Raw genomic sequence first — 23,273 nt, forward strand, 5'->3', positions numbered from 1 at the left:
TGTGATCCTGTTCATGTGTTAAGACAACTGTAGGTCAAGGATGACCTGTCTTCTCAATGGTTTGATTTGACTATAAGTAAGAAGGATCTCTCCTGCTGATTAGTGGCTGTTAGACATTCTGGAATTCTGGTAGGTTGGGACTGTTAAAACTATACAGGTCTGAAATCTGCCGAATATTACCTCTGTTTTGTCCGGAATTTGGTACTGTTTGTGCTCAACCTGGTTGTTAAACCCAAGTGTGTGGGTGTGAACTGAGTGGAGCATTGTTTTGTGCTCAACCTGCTACTTCAGAGATTTCAGGGAGCCACAATGGAGTGAGTGGGGGAATGGATATGAGCTTCCCCATGGCTGTTATTCCCTTTGATGGTCTGAATTACCTTGAGTGGTCTAGGAGAATAAAACTCTACATCACTGCTAGGGGAAAATAGGATACATCAATGGGAGAGTGAAGGAACCGAAGTATGGAAGTGCTGAGCATGATAGGTGGAACCAAGAGAACAGTATGGTGATGTCTTGGCTCTTGATTTCAATGCTGCCACAAGGAAGACTTTTATGTGGGCTGAAACTGCTTGTGAGATATGGGAACAAGCAAAGTCCACCTATTCAGAGCAGAGACACTATGCCAAGATATATCAACTGCAAGCTAAATCCTCTACTTGCAAGCAGGGGGAGAGGAGTCTCTCGATGTACTATTCTGATTTGACATCAATATGGAAAGAACTTGATCACTATCAGAATGTGAATTGGAAGTGTGATGAAGATGCAAAGGCCTATAAGTCACTTGTATCTCAGCAACGAGTGTTTGCCTTCCTCCTAGGGCTGAATCCGTCGTATGAGTCCATCAGGGTGCAGATCTTGGGTGGTAAAGACTTGTCATCAGTTCAGGAGGTGTATGCCTTGGTGCAGTCAGAAGAAAGCAGAAGAAGTGTGATGAATGGTGTAGAAGGGGAGCCAATTGCCCTAGCTTTCCGAGGAAATTCAGATACAAATGTCGAAGGTGGTTTTAAAAAGGGTGACACTCAGAAAAAATCAGATGATAAGAACAAGCTTTGGTGTACTTACTGCCAGAAGACACGACACACGAAAGATACATGTTGGGATCTCCATGGAAAACCTAAATGGGCACAGGATTTGGGTAAGAAATCAGCACCTTATCAGGGCAAGAAACCAGGCCAGCAGAATCAAAAAAGGTATAACTCGGCTAATATGGCATCGACAGAGACTAGTCCTTCAGTAACTCAGGAGAGGCATCCCAATTCTGACCCTAAGGAAGATATTATCAACTCCTTCCGTGAACATTTGGAATTGTATGGTAGGACTCTCCGCCAGATGGATTCTGGGCCTACTCCCTCTACCTCGTTTGCGTCTACATCAGGTAATGCCACAGCCTTCCATGTGTCATCTCATACTACTGATTCTCCTTGGATTATTGACTCTGGAGCCTCAAATCACATGACCGGTAAGTCTAATTTGTTTCAGACATATAACCTTCTCTCTGGGAGAGATAAGGTAAGATTGGCTGATGGTTCTTTTTCTACCATAGCTGGCCGAGGCACCATACCTCTCCCACTTGGCCTTACTCTTCCTAATGCATTGCACATTCCGAAATTACCTATTAATTTGTTGTCTATTAGTAATCTGACTCACTCCTTGAACTGCTCAGTCACTTTTTTCCGTCTTCATGTGTGTTTCAGGATTTGACCTCGGGGAAGACGATTGGTAGAAGAAGCATGGTGGATGGTCTCTACGTGTTGGAGAATAATGCTGGTCTAGTGGCGACAGAGTCCACGAGTTCGTCAAGCAAGAGTCAAGCCTATTTATGGCATAGTCGTTTAGGTCATCTTTCTTTTGAGTCGTTAAATGTTATGTTTCCAAAGTTGTTTGAGTCCTTGTCAGTGAGTCAGTTACAGTGTCAAACTTGTCAGTTGAGTAAGCATTGTAGAAGTTCTTTACCTTTACGAAATAAAAGATCTGAATTTCCATTTCATATTGTTTATTCTAATGTTTGGGGCCCTGTTACTCTACCTACTGCGGCTGGCTATAAGTACTTCATTACCTTGATTGATGATTATTCTAGATACACTTGGGTTTACCCTATGCGATCTCGAGATGAAGTGCCACAAATTGTGAAAGATTTTCAACACATGGTGTTCACTCAGTTCCAAACGGAAATCCATATCTTCCAGTCGGACAATGCGAAGGAATATTTCCATAATAATCTCACGAAGTTTTTTGCTTCGAGTGGGTCACTTCAGCAAAGCTCTTGTGCCAGGACACCCCAACAAAATAGTGTGGCTGAACGGAAGAACCGTCACCTTCTCGAAGTCGCTCATGGCTTGTTGATTCATATGAATGTACCAAAACAGTTCTAGATGGATGCAGTCTTGTGTGCGACATATATCATCAATCGCATGCCCTCTCGGCTACTAGAGTATAAGGCCCCACATCAACTCTTGTTCCCTACAGCCCCGCTGTCCACTATTCCGATGCGTGTTTTTGGGTGTCGTTGTTTTGTCCATAACCTGTCCCCTACTCGTGGTAAGCTTGATCCTCGGGCTACTCCTTGTGTTTTTCTTGGATACCCTTTATCTCAAAAAGGGTATCGTTGCTATGATCCCATTGCTCGCAAGTACTATGTTTCCATTAATGTCTCATTCTTTGAGAATCAACCTTTTTTCTCGGTTTCTCCTCAGGGGGAGAGTAGGGTTGAGGAGAAACAGGCGACGACTCAAATTCAACTACCTCCTTTACCCGATCCTCCTCCATTCCGAGTCTTTCATCGTCGCCATAAGAGCCAGCAGAGTTCAAGAGCCGTGGAGCCTGACACTATGCAACCAACATCATCGGATTCACCCGAGGCAGATCCGTCTCATCAGTCAGGTACACTTGCTCCCATTGATATATCTGCTCCTTTAAATGTTGATTCACCTGTCACCAATGATCTTAATATTCCTATTGCTAGGAGGAAGGGTGTTAGGTCTTGTACCACTAATCATCCTATCTCTAATTTTGTGTCCTATGAGCATGTTTCGCCTTCATAGCGTGCCTTTCTCTCTTCTGTGGATAGTGTCCCCGTTCCTAAGACTGTGGCAGAAGCTTTGTCAAAACCTGAATGGACAGATGCAGTGCAGGAAGAAATTGATGCTTTACACAAAAATGGCACTTGGGAGTTGGTAGACCTTCCTGAAGGGAAGGAACCAGTGGGGTGCAAGTGGGTGTTCACAGTGAAACACAAGACTGATGGAACTGTTGAAAGGTACAAGGCTAGACTGGTAGCAAGAGGCTTCACACAGGTATATGGAGTGAACTATGCAGAGACTTTTGCTCCAGTAGCCAAGATGAACTCTATTAGGATTCTTCTTTCCTTGCCAGCAAATCTTGACTGGGATCTTCATCAATTGGAAATCAAAAATGCTTTCTTGAATGGTGACTTGGAAGAGAAAGTGTACATGACCCAACCCCAAGGGTTCTGTGCCAAAGGCAGTGAACAAAAGGTGTGCAGGTTAAAAAAATTTCTATATGGGTTGAAACAATCACCTCGTGCTTGGTTCAATAAGTTTCATTTAGCAGTTCAACAGATGGGGTTCAAACAATGCCAATCAGATCATACTCTATTTGTGAAAAGAGGTGAAGGTAAAATTGCAACCCTTATTGTGTATGTGGATGACATAGTGATCACAGGAGATTGGGAGGCTGAAATCCGGAGACTGAAAAAATTCTTAGCCACTAAATTTGAGGTAAAGGATCTAGGCCCCCTACGATACTTCCTTGGAATTGAAGTTGCCTGTTGTCACAATGGCATCTTTATTTCCAAACGGAAGTATGTACTAGATCTATTAGAAGATACAGGCAAGTTGGGGGTAAAACCATTTGATTCACCTATTGAACCTAATCACCATCTGGGAGACAGTCAGGGAGAGTTTTTGAAAGATGTAAAGATGTTCCAGAAACTCGTGGGGAGACTTTTGTATTTGTCTATGACCAGGCCGGATATTGCCTATGCAGTGGGTGTCCTTAGTCAATTCATGCACAGCCCTAGGACAACTCACTTTGAGGCTGCAGAGAGGATCTTGAGATATCTCAAGAAGTTTCCTGGAGCTGGTTTGTTGTTCCAGAAACACAATCACTTAAAAGTGGAAGTATATACTAATGCAGATTGGGCAGGAGCAGTCAATGACCGAAAGTCTACCAGTGGGTATTGTGCCTTTGTAGGAGGAAACCTTGTCACATGGAGAAGCAAAAAACAAAGTGTGGTGGCTAGATCCAATGCTGAAGCAGAGTATAGAGCAATGGCTCATGGGGTTGCGGAAATCATGTGGATAAGAAATATGTTAGGTGAATTGGGTTTCACAGTAAGCAATCCAATGTCACTCTACTGCGACAATAAGGCTGCCATCAATATTGCTGCTAATCCAATTCTGCATGATAGGACGAAACACATTGAAGTGGACAAGCATTTTATTAGAGAGAAACTTGAAAGTGGAGAAGTGTGTACACCATATGTCAGCTCAGAAGAACAACTTGCAGATATCTTCACCAAAGGTCTCCATCATGTGCGGCACAAAGATTTGTGTGACAAGTTGGGCATGATTGACATTTATGCTCCAACTTGAGGGGGAGTGTTAAAATAATGTTAAAATAATTTAGTTGTTGATGTTAGGGCCTGTTTGGCTAATTAAAGTGTTTTTTATTTCGTTTTTTCTTTCTGTTATGTCTGTTATTGTACTCAAGGGCACAAGGGTCTTTTCCCTTGTTATTTCTACCGCCCTATATATATTAAAATAAAGGTTGGCGCCGCCAGCACTGTTACATTGCAAAACCCTTCTTTCTTCCCTCCTCTCTTCTCTTCTCTTCTCCTCTTCTCTTCTCTTCTCTTCCTCTTATTTCTGGCTGGCCATACTGTCAAGAGGAGCCACTTTGGCTTGACCTAAATTAAACTAGGGCGTAACTTTTGTTCCCTCCTGAAATATGAGTGCATGTGATAGGGAGATTCATATGATGAACTCTCTAAAGGCCTTCCATCATTAGCATGAAGATGGGTCCTTCAGTAATGAGGAAACGCACCATAAAATTGGACTATCCATTTGCTGCTGGATTTGTCGAAATGTTTCATAAGATAATAATAGGGGCGTCATAGACCGATGTAGGAGGGGCCTATCTTAAAATGGAAGACTCTCTCATGGTACCTTGGCGTTCACGAATATGATTGGTTTAACCTAAAATGGCAATGAACCTTGTCTGACAGAGGCCAAAGGGAAAGCTCATACGATGAGTGGATATGATCTTTCACAGAAAGGTGGTGGGGTTATGCAGCTGAAACAGTTGGCTCCATGCACCCTGTGTGATTTCCCACATTTCCAAAGACAATTCGCAGTCACCGTCACTAAGGAGGGAAATCTTGGAGATGAAAAAATGGAAATGGAACATAGATTAAAAGTCATATCTATGTAAACAACATGAATCAAATTAGGTTGTGGACTAATGTTTGCTTTTTATCAGAAATGGCAAACGAACAATTTGCAAAGTTGTTGGACGACAACAAACTTAAAGGACCAAACTATGCTGACTGGTACCGTAACCTTATGCTAGTCCTGACTTTTGAGAAGTTGGACAAGGTGGCTAAAAACCCTGCCCCGGAGCGTCCGGGTGATAGGGCTTCTGAGGCCCTTAGGAGGGACTACCAAGAGTGGGAAGAGAAAAAATCCCTGGCCCGGTGCTATATCATTGCCTCCCTGGACAATCCGATACAGAGGTAGTTCGATCAGATCGAGCTGGCCAATGACATATTGGCCAGTCTAAAGACAATGTATGAAGAACAGAATCATTCTACTCGGCAAAAGGTCCTGAAACAGTTCATGACCGCACAAATGTCCAAGGGCCAGCAAGTTCATGACCATTGTCTTCGGATGATGGGGTATATCAATGAACTTGAGGCTCTTAGATCCAGGTTGGACCATGTCACTAAGGTAGACGCCATCCTGAATTCTTTGCCTCTTTCCTTCAATCCGTTCATCATGAATTACAACATGAACAAGCTAAGTGCCACCATTCAGGAACTCGGCAATATGTTGCAAAGGGCCGAGGAACTGATTAAGAAGGATGAGCCTATTGCTATGCTTGTTGAAGCTAGCAAGTCAGACAAGAAAAAGAGGAAGGCAAAGAAAAAGCCCCAGAAGAAAGCCACCAAGTCCAAGAAGCAGAAGAAGGACAAAGCATCAGATGCTTGTCACTTCTGCAAACAGACCGGCCACTAGAAGAGGAATTGTCCTCAGTACCTGGAATCCAAGAAAAGTAATTTCGAATCCTGTGTCATAGAAACCAATTTGTTGGTAACTTCTGCTTCCTGGTGTAGTGACTCTGGGGCATCGACTCATGCGTGTAACTCACTGTAGGGGTTCAAGATAAGCAGAAGACCGAGTGACGGAGAAGTAACTCTTTACTTGGGGACTTTTGCAAGTGTTGCAGCTACGACTATAAGAACCATAGAGTTAATTTTCAGAGAAGGAATAATTGTACTGAAAGATTGTCTTTATGTACAAAATTTGAGAAGAAACTTGATTTCTGTTTCAAAATTGTGTGTGGATGGATATTCTATTCTTTTTGGTAATACGATTACTATTAAAATAAATAACAAATTCATCGCATACAGAGAACTTGACAATGGTCTCTATGTTCTCCATCCTTCTCTGGAAACTAACATAATCGCAACTACGTCGGTTGATATCCCCAAGAAAAGAATCCGTGATACAATTAATCCGACGTACCTGTGGCATTACCGACTTGGCCATATCAACATTGGTCGTATCACAAGGTTGGTAAAGGATGGTCCTTTGGATTTTCTAGCTGTAGAAGATCTTCCCACTTGTGAGCCTTGCCTTCAGGGTAAGATGACGAAACGACCATTTAATGGTAAGCCTAGAAGATGTACAGGCACGCTTGACCTTATACATACTGATGTATGTGGTCCCCTGAGTGTTAGGACTCATAACCAGCACGTGTATTTTATTACATTCACTGATGATTATTCTCGGTATGGTTACGTGTACCTAATGAGACAAATCTGAATCATTTGAAAAATTCAAAGAGTTCAGACAAGAGGTCGAGAAACAGTTAGGGAGAGAAATTAAGACCCTTTGATCGGATCGAGGTGGCAAGTATCTCTCTGACGAATTCAGGGACTACTTGAAGGTCAACGGGATAGTATCACTGTTAGCTCCTCCTGCTATACCACAGCTTAACGGTGTTTCAGAGAGGAGGAATAGGACCTTATTGGATATGGTCCGGTCACTTCTCGTGCACTCAGAGTTACCCACATCCTTTTGGGGTTACGCATTGGAGACTGCGATATACGTGCTGAATCGGGTTCCAACCAAATCGGTTCCGAATACTCCATATGAACTTTGGACCGGGAAGAAACCAAGTGTCAGACACTGAAGATTTGGGGTTGTCCGGCACACGTTAAAAGAACGAGTGCGGACAAATTGGAATCCAAGACTAGTCGTTGCCTATTCGCAGGCTACCCCAAGGGCTCTGTGGGTTACCTATTCTATGACCTAGGTGAACAGAAGGTGTTCTGTAGCCGAAATGCCCATTTCTTAGAGGAAGACTATATCCTGAACAATCATCATCAAGAAGTTGTTCTTGATGAAGAGAGCTCAGGGTCAGTGGGAGGTGTCCCACAAGCTCCAGGTAGTGACCAACCTAGAAGATTTACCCGGGTATCCAGGCCTTCAGTCCGTTTCGGCTATGACCAGGATAGTTACCTGGTGGAAGCTACGACCAGTGAGGAGGATCCCGCGACTTATACGGAAACTACGTTGGACATAGATTCCTTAAAGTGGGTAGATGCCATGAGAGCTGAAATGGACTCAATGGGAGACCAATGGAGTCTGAACTCTAGTAGATCCGCTCCCCGGGGTAAAAGCAATTGGTTGCAAATGGATCTATAAGAAGAAGAAGGGCCCCGATGGTAAGGTTGAGACCTACAAAGCTCGTCTGGTGGCGAAAGGGTATACTCAGAAAGAGGGCATCGATTATGAGGGAACCTTTTCGCCGGTGGCCATGCTTAAATCCATTAGGATCCTGCTAGTTGTAGCAACATACCATGACTACGAGATTTGGCAAATAGATGTCAAAACTACGTTCCTGAATGGAGATCTTAGTGAATATATCTATATGCAGCAACCGCAAGGTTTCATAGTTGCGGGTCAGGAACACATGGTATGTAAATTAAATAGATCCATATATAGACTTAAGCAAACTTCTAGGAGTTGGAACATCCGGTTTGACTCTATTGTCAAAAAGTTTGACTTTGAGTAGAACCCGGACGAGCCCTGTGTTTATAGGAAATTCAGTGGGGATAAGGTTACGTTCTTGGTTCTGTATGTAGATGACATTCTTCTCATTGGGAATGATGTAGGAATGTTGACTACGGTGAAAGTATGGCTTTCACAGCAATTCTCCATGAAAGATCTTGAAGAAGCCTCCTATATACTGGGTCTTCGACTCTATAGAGATAGATCGAAGCGGATAATAGAATTATCCAATCTGCTTACATTGACAAAATAGTCAAAAGATACAGCATGGAGAACTCCAAGAAAGGAAATGTTCCTTTCAGGCACGGAGTCACTCTCTCCAAGGGGATGTCTCCCAAGACTCCCGAGGAGATTGAGGGCATGAAGGACGTTCCCTATGCCTCAGTCATAGGGAGCATCATGTATGCCATAATGTTTACTCGTCCTGACATTGCTCAAGCAGTGAGTGTGGTAAGCAGATTCCAGGCCAACCTAGGGCAGAAGCACTGGACTATTGTGAAAAACATACTTAAGTAACTTCGAAAGACAAAAGTGTTTTGTCTGATATTCGATGGTAGCTCACTAAAGAGCCACGAGCCCACTCGAAGTCGAAGCACATCGAGATGAAGTACCATGTACTGCGGAAGATAGTTGGAAGAGGGGACGTCCTGATTCAGAAGATAACATTAGCGGAGAATGTAGCAGACCCATTGACTAAGCCATTGACATAGAAAGTGTTTGAGAAACACGTGGAAAGTATGGGACTCCGGCTTATACCAGATTGGACCTAAGTGCAAGTGGGAGCTGTAAGACAGTGTATGCCGTTAGCTCCAATCGGAATGAGGTACATTATTACATTTATTGTAAATGAATAAAGTACATATTTGATTCATGTTATTATGGTGTGTTTTCTGTGTAATACCCTTAACTGGACACATATGAGACTCGTCTTAGTTTAAAATGTTCACAGCCGTTGGATAAGTCTAGGGAGATTTATCTTGCTAAAGCTGACACTGATGTGCCGCCAAGTTGGTTGGGGTAGATTGTCTCAGCTGCCAGGGTGAAACCCGAGGTACATGCAGTGTAGGTTTACTTGAAACCCTGAACCGGACCAGAATTTTAGTATTACCCTGGACCTTGGTGATTAGTGGGCAAAACTGGAATGTTACACCTGACCCCTAAACTCGATTATGATACTGCACTAGGTGTCGGATTGGGCTGTCTTTGATATGCCAATCAGTGAGATCCTTAGAGGGGGTCAAAACCTGGGTATGTTGGGACAGTCCGAGAATTCGTCTGAGTGGGTGATCATAGTGACAGGATCAGCCCCTTTGTCGGACAAAGGTAATGATCGGGGATGCACTCTCTGATGGAAACCAAAACTGTCGACAGCCGATTTCAATAGTTGAAATTTGTTTTTGCAAAATATATTTATATAAAGATATACATATATATATTACGGTTTCAAAATGTTTGCAAAAGGTTTTAATTCCCGGGATCCATGTGAGTAAAGAGTGCAGCACTGTTCCTTGCAGCCGAGGGAGAGGTCCTCTCTTGTCGGACGGTGTTTAATCATTATGGGCTGAGAGGTTAAGTATAAGACCATTGAGGGTAATACCTGATGGGCTAATCTTGCATCTGCCCACAGTCCTTGGGTTTTTATAAGGTGGCTTGGCCCAGGGACCACTTAGTGTAAGTGTTGGGCCCATTAAGAGCCCATGGTGATGGGCTCAGGGGTTCACTGTCCATAACAGTGTATTCGGCCAGGCCTTGTAACAAAGGCTGAGCTGAACCCATGTGGTTGATGTGTAGATCAATGTTTGGGTCCCACGCCATACAAAGAAGCCCAACTGGGCAGCAGTTTGGAGGGTTACTGAGCACATGGACTTATTGGGCCAAAAGCCCATTTCGAACTGGTCTAATATGATTAGTTAAACAAGGGCGAATCTGGGATTTGGATCAGTAGACTGCGCCATCTTCTGCTCTTGCACCCTCCTCCTACTGCCGCCATTGCCAGTTCGATCTCCATTCTTGTAGGAGCGATCAAGAAATGTTATTGATATCAGTCTTTGGGGAAAGACTGATCTGAAGTCGTGCTCACAGCCTCCATCGAGTTCTTGCTGAAGGATTCGGTTCTTAGGAAGAACATTGTTGATTCTGCTCTACCCTATACTGTGTCATCTTCAGTGGGAGCAATCTTTGGAGATTTCTTTGGACGTGAACACCTTCATTGGGAGTTACTGCTACTCTGTATCAGGTATATCCCTCTCCCACCTTTTGGTTTCAGATCTGGTTCGGTTTAAGTTCAAGATTGATCCTTAAAAATGTAGATTTTCTAAAACAGGGAATGTGATTCCCACATGGGAGAGAGAAATTTTTGAAACTTTGCCCTACCCACCTGCAGGGTTCGGCTATCCATATGATGGATCTCTCATCCCTTCAAATTATCCCCCCTGAAGCTCCCCAAGAGGGAATATTACAATTTCAGTAATGGTATCTTGAAGACTTAATGGTATCCTGAAGAAATACATGTATCACAATTTCAGTAAAAATAGTGGCAAAAATGTTGGCACAGTTAAAAATTAATGATCATGAGATACCCCAAACCGTTTACTATACCATGAAGGCATGAACCAATCATCCATAAGAACGAGAAATTGAAGGGGATACATCGCATAGAATTAGATCAAGGTAGTTGAGGTTGAGAGGTACATCTGTTGTGTTGTGTGACTGGCATAAGGAAAATTTTAGAGGAGAGATGCATCTTAGCCATCCAAACAGAAAAAGCAAGGTTAAAACACCAAGATGTTGAACATTTATACATTGTCCATCCAATAGACAGCCTGGTGAATAAATAGTGCAAAAATTTAAAAATGGACCCTGTATTCAGTTTCCAGTGAAGAAAAACTTTGTCCCATAAGGACATACTAGTTGCATTGCATGGGCCAAATCCTAAGACGCATTGTCTAGAAAAATGAAATTAATTCTAATATTTTCCTTTCTAAGCCTTACAAATCCATCTTACACCAAAAGTATTGAATATTGTATGTGAGAGCCACTTGTACTGACAGTTTTGGACCCATGCAATATGGCACAATCTTCCAGCTTTATGGTGTATGATGCATTTGTCACACACAAGAGAAATCAAATTTGTATGCTTAACATTTCACTAATATCTCATATCTCCATTTTAGGCAACACTTAAACAGTTGTAGCATCCTATAGCAGGGAATCAAAACCCAATGTCAATAAATCACCATTAAAAATGTGTATATACATACAACATTAACATTTAAGTCATTCATTTGTAGTCCTTGTTGTAGTAAAATATAATTTAAATAAAAAAATTAAAACAAAAGTTTATCCCTGTTAGTCAATAAAACCACACTTTGGATTAAGAGTGTTAAAACTGATCACCTTACAATTTTCAACCTCTGATAGCCATTTTGTGAGTTGTGCAGCAAGGGAACAATAATCTCCTGGATTCTTCAAAATTGTATAGCAAAAGGCTGGGTCCTTCAACTCATATGTTATCTCTCCACTAGACTAAGTTTTTTCCCACGAAATAGAAATACACAGCATGAGTCAACTACAACAGTAATGACTAATGAAATCATTTATTTATACAAATTAACACTGATACAATTAAACATGAAATGGAAAACAGCAACAAGCTAATTGTCATAATTTGCACATTCCAATTACTTCATAAAAGGAATAATATGAAAAAAGAACTGCAGAACCCTCAAAGCAGACATATGAAGCAGCATTTACATTGATAATGAGATCTAACATGTAGCAATATTAAACGGAACTTTAAGAAAAGCACAAAGAAACAAAAAAAAAGTACAATGGATATTCTCCACATATTTGAAATTTTGAAATAAATAATTGGGCTTGGAGATTCCACAATATCAGATAATCTCCAAACAAAAAGTTGCCAGACCTCCCAATTTTGAATCCCCAACTTGATAAGAACAAATAAACCACATTCCATGTAATGAAAATATATCAAAAGTTGATGATCAAAGATTTCCAGTCCAACATTTTATAAACTCTTGCAAGTTGCAATTATCTACCAACTCCTGGCAATAACAGAGATTGCAGGTTCATCCCCTTTTCCGATATTTCAATTCCTATAAAAACTTTTGATTAAATGAAGTTGATTATACACACACTGTATAAAAAAGACCAAAAGGCAACACCACTATCAGATAGACCTGGAAAACTAGTGGTGGTATGTTTTGTCCAAGTCTTACTCAGCTGCCAATTGTTATCTTTGACAAATTTCAATATCAGCATTGTCACTTGAAGTACCTAACTGACATGGCATGTACCTCAGCCATGTAAATTTGTAGGAATTCACTTCTATAATAATCAGTATCTGTGATTTTGGTTCATTTTTTAAGCTAACCACTTAGAACCAAGCTCTAGCTCAAGTGCAATATATAGCTTGGTCTTGCTATTAAAGCTCCTACTTCTCTCCGATCCAACAATCCTCCACCCAAAACATAGTAAAATATTGCTCTTGCATTGCAAGATGATGAAAGCACATCATCAACATGTGACAGAAATATGGAAGACACCATTTACAAAAGATAAGGTGGCAAATAGATAAATCATCACAGTTATTCATGCATGGCTGGTACTTGATCCACCATACCTTCAATTTTTGCAAATGATTTGAGAGGTTGGCTATTGTCATCCCAGTGCTATTTGCCACAGTAGGCATGTCAAAAATATAATACCCCTGTTTGGTTTCAGACCTGAAAAACATCATTGAGTTATATGTTAACTTTACAAGTGCAAGTACATGTATTTATTCATGCCATTGAATTAAAAAGTTGAAAATATACAACCCACTTCTTCAGAATCGCTGCAACCAATATATCCTTGACAGCAAGCAAATCTGGAGATGTCTGCAGCATCACAAATTTCTACAATCTTAACACATTAAGTAGGTAAAATAAAGACTTGACACTGGACCATTGGTGGCCATATCAGGTATACTGACAAAAAATAGGTGGTGACAGACCCGATCCCCATGCAATACTATGAGTAACTGAAGTGAACCATATCAATAGCAGATTCACGTGACATGCAATCTACAATTTCTTGCCATCACACCATACCTTGATTGCAGTTACCAGTAAAACCCTAAAACTTATGTCCCAGAAACTACAAGGCATAAAGAACAATAGTGACATTTGAGCATATAAGATCAACAGAATAAATTTGCAAAGATTACTCACTTTATGGAAATACAAAGTGCAGGTCACGTTTAGCTGTGGAAGTAGGTTCAAGTACTGTACTTCACCCAACTCCAGGTATGTTAGAAGTGTCAGCATAACCTGCCACCCAGTCAATCAATAAAATGCCTTCTTCACATATCAATACATGCCAAAGAAAACCCAATATAGAACAATAAAAATATTATGCAATAACCTTTTCTTGGTTAGAAAACATGCATAACTATTGATGATTCTTTCTACCACTAATGCAAGTATTTCACATAAAACAAGCACATTAAACGCCATTTCAGAGACAGGTAAAGGGGATATCCTAGATTCACTCTCAATTGTTTATGCAAACACCAAAATCACCAGCTGATGCAATCTATATGACATCTAACCAGACAATAAGACCCCACCTGCAGCACACAACATATCAATATGGACAAAAGGCTTGACTTCAAGGAAGCTGTGTCCTTGATGCTCAGGTAATTAACCTAGTTTTTTATAAGCAGTTAGGTTGGGACCACCAAAAGGGGTTTTTGTTCCTTGAGACTGACTTCTTTAACTTGTTTGTAGAGAGCTGAGAAAGAGCTAGTAGGCTCTGCAGTTAGGATTTACAGATGGCATGACTATTTGCAAAGGACCATAGCATGTGTAGATAAAGCATCCAATGGATCAAAGGAAGAATACCAGAGGGATTAGTTATACTGAATCATTAATACAAGTGTAGCTGTATAGGGCACAAGCAAAGAAACCTCTTCTTTCATGTCAAATTTCCTGGATGCAGATTCTTTGACCAAGGAGCAAACTTTTCCAGTAGAACCCATGTTGCTGCTGAAAACTTGAGATAGGAATCTGTTTACTGCATATTCATCTACACCATCACTGACAACATATGATAGTAAGCAGGTTATACACATTTTACACACAAAACAAACAAACAAACAAAAAAAAAAAAAGAGAATGAAATGGAGTGAAAGATACTAGTAATCATACAAAGAGAAGCTGAGAAAAAAATTAGCACCTGTATAAAAGACTGCGTAGCTTGAAATAAGTTGTTTCATCAAAAAGGAGATGACAATAGGACAACCTTCCATCCCGTCCAGCACGTCCAATCTCCTACATTAATACATATAATCTGTTACTATTAACCTGGTTATAAATTTCTAAAAGTACCTCATTTCTTGTTCTTTTTATTTATTTATTTATTTATTTTTTGTGAAATAGTACAATACAAAGAGAGAACGATACTAGAAAGGAAGCACCCAAAAGAAACCTTCTTAGAATGCAAACATAACAAAGTCTTAGGTTAAAGACAAATAGGAGAAATCAGAAAATGTTCTTCTCAGCAAGGGGAAAAAAAGAAATAAAACCAAAGGATTTTAGTTTTTGCTAAAAATATTTTTAAGAATGTCTAAATATTACACAATATAATTAACCGTATGAAAATCACAGTACAAGGAAGGCTAACTATTTTACATGTCCTGTCATCATCATTATCATCATTATCATATGGGGTTGACTACAGGAATCCTGTTCTGCCATTTTGCTCTATTTAGTGCTACATCCATTGTTAAACTATGGGCCCATAAATCATTTCTTACTACTTCAACCCATGTCCTTTTTGGTCTGCCCCTGGCTCATCTACCCCTTCAGCTTGTAACAGATCACTTATTCTTATTGGTGTCATAGATGGTCTTCTCTGTACGTAACCCAAACCATCTTAGTATAATTTCCCTCATTTTATTACCTATTGGAGTTACTCTTAGGTTCCTTTGAATACCATCCTTTCTAGTTTCCCACTCATCCATCTCAACATTCACATTTTTGCCACACTCATTGTTTGGACTACATGCTTTAATATCGGTTTGGTGCTCTTGTTCTTACTATCTTCAGATTATTTTCTGCTTGGAGTTGGTATTTCTCTTTTATAGATTTTTTTTTTTTTTTGCTTTGTTAATAGTACTTAAAAGGTCATTATCCAGAGTTGGTCCCAATCTGGGGTTTTGAGAGGGGAAGTCTGGGTACGGACCCAAGCTTTGTCACTTTTTTGCACAAAGTGGATGCTCTCGGACTTCAACCCACATTCTCATACTTATCAGCCCGAGATTTTACCATTAAACCAAGCAATGGCTCAATAATAGCACTCAAATATAAACAGTAAATATAATATGAATTAAAAAAAATTGGGCATATCCCATTTTTGAAAAAACCAGGCACAACCTTAGAGAAATGAAAAAGAAACCACTTTTTGTAATGATCAACATCAATACAAAGAGGCTTCTTTGTCTTTTAAAACTTGAACTGTGTTACCACTGATTAGGGGTGTGCCCCCTTTATCAAAAATGGGATGTTCCCAAACCACTCCCCTGAAAGAATAGCTGAATTCAAAAATATTTGGTTATGTTTTCTATTAATTGTTTCATTCTAGAATTCATTTACTTATTGAGGAAAAATAAATCAAGAATAGGTGCTAATAAATCAGATCATTGGAAGCCTAAGAGAATTGTTGAGCATCAATCCGCACTTCAAAGAAGGCAGGGATCTGCTATCAACAAAACGCTCCCAACAGGCCACTGCAACTGTACATTGGGAACATCTCCCTTGTCATTCATGGGGAGATGTTCCCAATGTGCGGCTGCAGTGGCCAGTTGGGACATGTTGAAAGCATATTGTTGGTAGCAGATCTGAACTCCTTCAAGGATGACCATTATCTTCTTTTTTTAATGTTGACTCTTTTTTGGGGGCTCTTAATGGTGTTCATATGTACAGAACCTTTTTATACAGTGAACTATCACACTTCTATATTTTTTTACTATATAAATGCAATTTTATCTTACCTTTAAAAAAAAAAAAAAAAACTGAGCCTGACCAAATCAGAATCCAACCAGACATAATCAGATGATTCAGATCAACCTGGATATGATAACCACGTAATCATATCAAATCTGGATAGGGTTAGTGCTACGAATCTGACTTGTTTATAGCCCTAGACATTAAATGGAAGTTTATCCTCAATGAATATTATTCAATTCCCTGATGTTTTGTTCTAGACTGTTAGTCATCCAAAAAAAGTTTTATTCTAGATTTCCATTTTTTTAGAATTTTCCACAATGTTTTCCTGATTTAATTTGTGAATGCCATTCCAATGGGTTTCTGAAGTTTGCACCAGAACTGAAATCAGAACTTTCTTCTTATCATACATAGACACATGGAATCAAGTAGGATAGAAAGCTCTTGGAGGCAACCTCTCATCCTCAATCAACTTCAAATGGTATTGTCATCTATAAAGCATAAATATCTCATTTTTTATAGATAACTAAAATTTCATTAGAAATGAAAAAGATTGTAGTGTAGCATATATAAAACCTTTAGTCCCTCAACATTAGGCAAGCCCCTGTTGCCTTAGCCCAACCTCTTTTACTTACTACTCCATTACAACTGATTGTCACTTAGCTGTCCCCAAAATAGCTGATATCCATTAATCCCTTGTCTTGATAATGCATCATCCAACCAGACGGCTGATCTATGGACCTAATTACAGTTAATAATTCCTCCCCCTTCCTAACTCTTGCATTTCCCTCATAGCATTTCAGAAATTCAGTGTTGCCGCATGACTCTACTATTATTGTTCCTTAGCTAACCTATCTCATCTGGTTACAAGGATGGAAAACAAGAATAATGCCTATGGATAGGTTCTGTTAAATTAACATATAACACTAACAACATAGTGGTCTCTTTCCTCCTGTTATAATTGTTTCTTCTAGAAGGATCCTTAACAAAAAAAGGATGGAAAATAAGAATGAGATTACCCATTCTCAAGGCTTCAATGTTCAATCTCAACCAGTTTTCTGGGTTTTCAGGGCTATTGTGCATACATGTTTTGCACTTTTCTCTTTGTTCTTGTAAGTTGTAATCTTCGCTTTGATTTGAAATTAAGTTTGTATTGTATCCAAACAAAAGCACAAACCGGAATTCCCAGTGCTTTGGATATTACTATTATAATCACCTGAACATATTCTTCCACACTTTCTGGCAAGCTATAATGAATGACCTGCGAAGTAAAAGCACAGTTCAGAAAACTGGAATATTCTTGCTACATATAATAATGCACTGAATGCCACAATTCAATTTTTTTATAGGTTACCAAATGCAAATATATGTGATAGTGAATTATTAAACAGAGAGATCAAACACAACATATGCATAAACATAATCCATCCAAAAACAAATATGCATAAACATACTATTATACATGAATGTACATCAGTTGAGCTATGGTATCAACAATAGTCCATGAATATTATCCACATCTTTAATATGAACTGTGATCCATAAACCAGATTCGAAGGGTCCACCTGAATGATCACCTATACAATTTCACCGTTTCATGTTGATAGACAATGAAAAAGATAACTTTTTAAAGAAACAAGGGAAAATTATTAATAAATAGTCAGTTGATAGATAATTCATTGCCAATGATATGAGCCATCTTTTCATAGTATAGGCAAGCCTCAAGGAATGAGGCTGAGCTTTAGCAAGAATATGTATCACTGACAGGCACACATAGTAGGTGGGTCCCTGTCTGTAAGCCCCACCGCACAATATTCCAGCTATTTTCTGCAAGATGGGTCTATAATCTTTAGCATTGCTCTTCAGATGAGAATCCAAAGGAACATGTATCACTGACAGGCATAAATTCATACATAGATGATCCAAGGTTGGAACCATTGAGTGCATGTTTGGTTGGAGAAATCGATTTATCAAAATTGTTTCCTCAAGAATCGGCAATTTTGAGGGGTTTGGGGAATCACTTATTTGTCAAGAACATGTATTTCCTAAAAGTAATGCTAATGAAGTGATTTATCAAAAAAAAAAAACATGCAACCGTCACAACATTTTTATTGAAAGGCAACTTTTACAACATTATTGGCCTGGAGTCACTGCAATGTCAGAAATCAATTTGAAAATTATCGGTATGGCAATCAATTTGAAACTCAACCAGTACTGGTATGACAATTATTGGCTTCAGATATACCTGGGTGGCACCCTAAGATTTATTCAAGAGTTAGCATGACAAATGATTCTGACAAAATTAAATAATAAGCATGGTTTGTTCATACAGCTCCTACATCACCCTTGTCAAGCCCCATTCCAAATGCCACAGTTGCCACAACCTACCATCATCAAAGGAGACAAGGAAAATATAATTAGAATAAACATACACACAGAGGTGATATGCAATCACACTAGTAATTTGTGTTCAATTATGTAGAAAAATTTCCCAATTAATAGCTGAAATAATGTCATTAGTCCTTACAACTCTTATTTTGTTGGAACAGAACATTTCTTGTGTACGGATCCTCTCCTTTGCTGAGATACCACTGTGGTAGCTCTGCAGAGCAATGAACTCACTTCATATCATTTAACTATCCAGAACAAGAACTATTGTGCATCCAATAAAAAGTAAGCAATAAATTTAATATAACATGCAGCTTCAAAATGAAATTCTAACCTTAGCAAAGATATTGTTGTCACAAAGGTGTTTACTAAGTAGATCAGTTTCAGACTGCCAAAAAAAGAAAAGAAAGAATACACGGACAGAAGTTAGTCCTACAGCTACCTAATAATTAAAAAAAAATGTACATATGTGCCTTTTTTTATTTAAATTTATGCTATGTCTTCTCTTAGTGTTACAAAGCATTCAAACGTTTATGCTATAAAATATTCAAAACTCATACATAAGCAATTTGGAAAGGTAAATATTCCATTGTCTCAGACCATCAATAGATATAATTAGCAAAAAAACATCATTAAAAGATATTTAAGTAGTATCCGGAAAGCAGACGAATCAGTGAGCAGGAAGTTTACCCCAGCCTTGCTGTCTGACCAGTTTTTTGGTAATCATACAGGTTCTGGACTATGGTATTTCCATTTTATCCTTGGCACTAAGGCTTAACTACTTAACTAGAAAGTGCAGTTTTTTATTATTATCTCTTGAAAATGGTAAATCTACCCTTCCCTCTCCACCATAATCTCTCTTGCACAATCCCAATCAACTGAGCTTAGTTCTAGGCAAACCTGAAATTTACAGTAGATAATGATACTCCGAACTTCGGCCAGAAGAGCAGACTTTATCAACATCATCAAATCTTTCATCCTACAAAGTTTAACTCAATGACAATCATCAATAAATTAATCAAGCACCAAAGTGGTGCAATTGAATAAATAAGTGAACTTCAACAATAAACTAAGAAAAATAAAGCTACTTGCCTATTTCCACTCAAAGTTATGGACAACTGTAAATTTTCTCTTATCTGAGATGTCTGAATGAGACTGGTTGGAGGAATTTCTAGAGCACTCATAACAGCATGCAAAGTTTTACAAGTTGCTGTTGCAGTCATTGCAAGAATGCACTTAACACTGAGCTTGGCCTGAAGTAATGACGCCCTAAGCCTCAGATATGATGGTCGAAAATTATGAGACCTATTAATTTGTTCCAAAAACATGATAAGCTTAAGCAAGAAAATGTGCAAAAGAGAATTACTGTTGGCAAAGAGCAATAATATCACAGGCCTTCTCTGTCATGGAAATGCCAAACCACAAGAGACAAATCACGAATAGAAATTTTTGTGCAAATACAAGAGGTTATAGGGTGTTACATCTTGGCCCATGACAGCCAGGACTGTGATGCTAGCATCTTCCATGGCTAAAACTACAAGGAAAATTCCTCCAGACTAAAACGTTTGACAAATTCAAAACTAAAAGACATGAAAGAGAAAAGTCAAAGAAGTAACGCAACCACGCAACCACTCACCACTCAGAAATGCAGTGAGCTTCATCTACCACCACAAGTGATACAAGTAGAGTAGTCCCAAAAATTGATACAAATTCTGCATTTAGAAACCTCTCAGGAGAAACAAAAAGAACCTGATACATAAAACACGTATACATTAACAATTGGTTGTAATTGCCAGGGATGAAAAAAATCAGATATCATCATTAAAACCTTGTCCATTTCTGAGTTTATCTAGAACACAAATCAAGACAAGCACATATAAACTCTATGAGAGCGTAACTGCATTGAAAGGCAACCTAGAAACTTGTGTCCAATTACATGAAAATTATAAGACATATCGTCCTATTATGTGCTCCTATACACAAAGTGCACATACAACCTTAATGCGTCCTTCCCGAAGCTGCTGTAGTGTTTCAGAAGTCACTTCACTTGACTGAAACAAAAATGCAGTATCAATACAAACATCTTCAAAGACCAGCATTAGATAGTAATAAGGGGAGAAGCAATGATTTGCCAACCACCTGACTGCTACATAGGAGGGCACCCTGAACCATTGAAGGTAACTGCTTTAGTTGATCGACCATCAAAGCTACCAGTGGACTCACAACAAGAGTTAACCCAGGTAAAATCAGTGCGGGCAACTGATAGCACAGTGATTTTCCGGCCCCAGTTGGCAAAACCAGCATTGTTGATTGACCTGCAATCACCTGCTTGATTGCCTCCAGCTGTCCCTCGCGGAAGGAATCATAACCATGGGTTAGCTTCAACAGCTTCCTAAGGTTCTCATCCGATGGTTCATCTCGAGCATCTGAGACGGCTTGTTCAATTAATTCGTAACTGAACCGCCCGTGCTTGCACTGCTCCTGCTTCTGTCTTAGAGTCTCCGAAACTAAACCACCTTCGTCATAAAGCCCATCCACTTCAGCTTCGCCTTCTTTTCTGGGTTTTCTCTTACTTCTCGAACAATATCTCCGATTCGTGGAGTAATTTGATATCCGTCTTTTCCCTCCCTTGCTGGTGAACTTGCGCCCGCGGCCGTTTATATTAAGTCTAACAAAATTCCCTTCGCCACCGCATTTCCGCCGTTTCAGAGGTAGTGGTACATTGCCTCCTATAGAATTAGGATGTTTTCTTAAAGGTTTAGTAGAATTACTGAGATGAGCAGATTCGTTATTAATGTCCAAAGGAACGGCTTCAGCAGAGCTCTCCCCACGCTCATTGCGATCACCATTGTTTCCAGTCTCAGGCCGTGAAATTGATAGAGAAGGCTGCACTTCATCTTCTTCGGTAGTTTCTATATTGACCCGTCGCACCTTCGAGAAAGAGAAAGTTGCCCAATTTGCAAAATGACCTTGCCGAAGAGTTTCCGTGGAATTGGACGCCGAGGGACCCAGGTCTCGATCAGAAGGGCGACGAATCTGAATAGGTACACCGGGCAGCGTTGAGAAATCAGCGGAAGGGAAAACCCTTGGTGGCGGATCATCATCAGGTTCTTTAGTTTTGGTTTCGGCTTTGGTTTTGGTTTTGGCTTTGGTTTTCAGGGGTTTCTGCCTTGAGGAGACGGGCTTCTGTCTTGAAATAGAGTTTGTGCAAGACGAAATCCCGTGCCGATTAATAGTAGATTTTTTGAGAGGAGAAAGATGATGAGCTTGTGAAGCTTTTGGATCTCCTCTAGGCGGAGTTGCAGAGATGTGAGAACCATCGGAGTCCGAATCGGATTCCATCGTTGTTCTGGGGAAAGATGGGAGGTACCAACAGCGCGGCGTGACGCTTTTCCCGCCAAATAATGTGCACGAAGATTTTTATATATTTTTGATACAGGGGTTGTTTGGCAATGTCTCGTTTGAAGTTGAAACTCCAGCGCGACATAAGCAATTGATTTTAACGCTAAAAGCATGTATCTGATAGAACAGATGAGTTCGGATCTGGTCCCCAACGTAGGGTCCCAACAACCAGTTACAACAGTCTTTACAGCCGTGCATTGGGAATATCTCGCTATAAAGATAGAGGAGATATTCCAATGGCAAGGTAACGCTTAACTAACCTATTTAAATCCAATGGGTCAGCATACAGAGACCGAATCTGCTTCACACAACTGGCGCCTCACAGATGCCTCACACGCACATCCTATCATGCATTGGAAACATCTCACAGACATTCCTAATGCACGGTGGATGTGCCTGTGAGGCGCCCATATGAGGAGCTCATTTAGAAACCTCAGGGTATGTATTAAGTGTTCTTTACCCTTTTAAAAACCGTTATTTTGATGATTTAAAAACATAAATTATTTTGAAACAAAACCGAACTTGTGGGCTCCATGTATTTAATAGACATGGACCTTATCATTGGTTACACAGCCCATTGAACGGTTAAACCTTACTCAATTCAAGAATACATTTCAAATTTTTCTTTTTGTTGATACGATAATTTCAAAAATAAACAAAGAAAAAAAAAGAAGAATAATTGTTCAGTCCATCGCCAAAATTATTAACCCCACTGTACAATTAGAGTAGGTGCCAACTTGGAATTGATATCAAACACGGACAGGTGATGTTTAAGGTTAGGAATGGCAACGGGGCAGGGCAGGGACAAAGAGCCTCTTCCCATCCCTGTCCCGCGAAAATCCCTATCCCTACTAACGGGGACAAGGTTATCTCCATCCCCACAAGGATCCCCATTCCTCGTGATTTTTTATAATATTAACTATTTTGTTTTTATTTTTTTTTATTTAAAAATAAATAAAAAATATAATTAAAATTTACAATCCTCTTAAAAAAGAAATAAACATATTCAACCATATTTAATATATATATACATGGGATCCCATGGGGCAAGGATCGGGGTCCCCGTGGGGCGGGGAGTGCTCTCCCTGTCCCCACTAACGGGAATGAAAATTTCCCCATCCCCGTCCCTGTAAAGAGGAGGGAGAATCATCCCCATCCCTAC

At 39.8% G+C, this 23,273-nt stretch overlaps 1 protein-coding gene across 2 annotated transcripts in view; it reads right to left on the reverse strand.

Moving 5' to 3' along the window:
- The window catches only part of LOC104591653 (DEAD/DEAH box RNA helicase family protein), a 36,666-nt gene extending 14,543 nt beyond the window's left edge, over nt 1-22,123 (reverse strand). The window contains exons 1-15 of one of the 2 annotated variants that reach the window (XM_010250588.3): nt 20,849-22,123; nt 20,707-20,760; nt 20,346-20,458; nt 19,802-20,014; nt 19,610-19,688; nt 19,044-19,097; nt 18,849-18,923; nt 18,652-18,705; nt 17,538-17,582; nt 14,553-14,647; nt 14,284-14,413; nt 13,547-13,645; nt 13,158-13,213; nt 12,958-13,060; nt 11,712-11,840 (exon numbers count right to left, since the gene is read on the reverse strand). In XM_010250588.3, coding sequence (XP_010248890.1) covers nt 11,712-11,840; nt 12,958-13,060; nt 13,158-13,213; nt 13,547-13,645; nt 14,284-14,413; nt 14,553-14,647; nt 17,538-17,582; nt 18,652-18,705; nt 18,849-18,923; nt 19,044-19,097; nt 19,610-19,688; nt 19,802-20,014; nt 20,346-20,458; nt 20,707-20,760; nt 20,849-22,051 — 2,502 coding nt within the window. In that variant the 5' untranslated portion in view covers nt 22,052-22,123. The remainder of the gene's footprint in view (nt 1-11,711; nt 11,841-12,957; nt 13,061-13,157; nt 13,214-13,546; nt 13,646-14,283; nt 14,414-14,552; nt 14,648-17,537; nt 17,583-18,651; nt 18,706-18,848; nt 18,924-19,043; nt 19,098-19,609; nt 19,689-19,801; nt 20,015-20,345; nt 20,459-20,706; nt 20,761-20,848) is intronic. The other variant, XM_010250589.3, reaches the window with a different exon arrangement.
- Nucleotides 22,124-23,273: the final 1,150 nt, after the last annotated feature.

Source organism: Nelumbo nucifera, chromosome 4 (assembly GCF_055504915.1).
Source record: "Nelumbo nucifera cultivar China Antique chromosome 4, China Antique-T2T, whole genome shotgun sequence".
Lineage (NCBI taxonomy): Eukaryota > Viridiplantae > Streptophyta > Magnoliopsida > Proteales > Nelumbonaceae > Nelumbo > Nelumbo nucifera.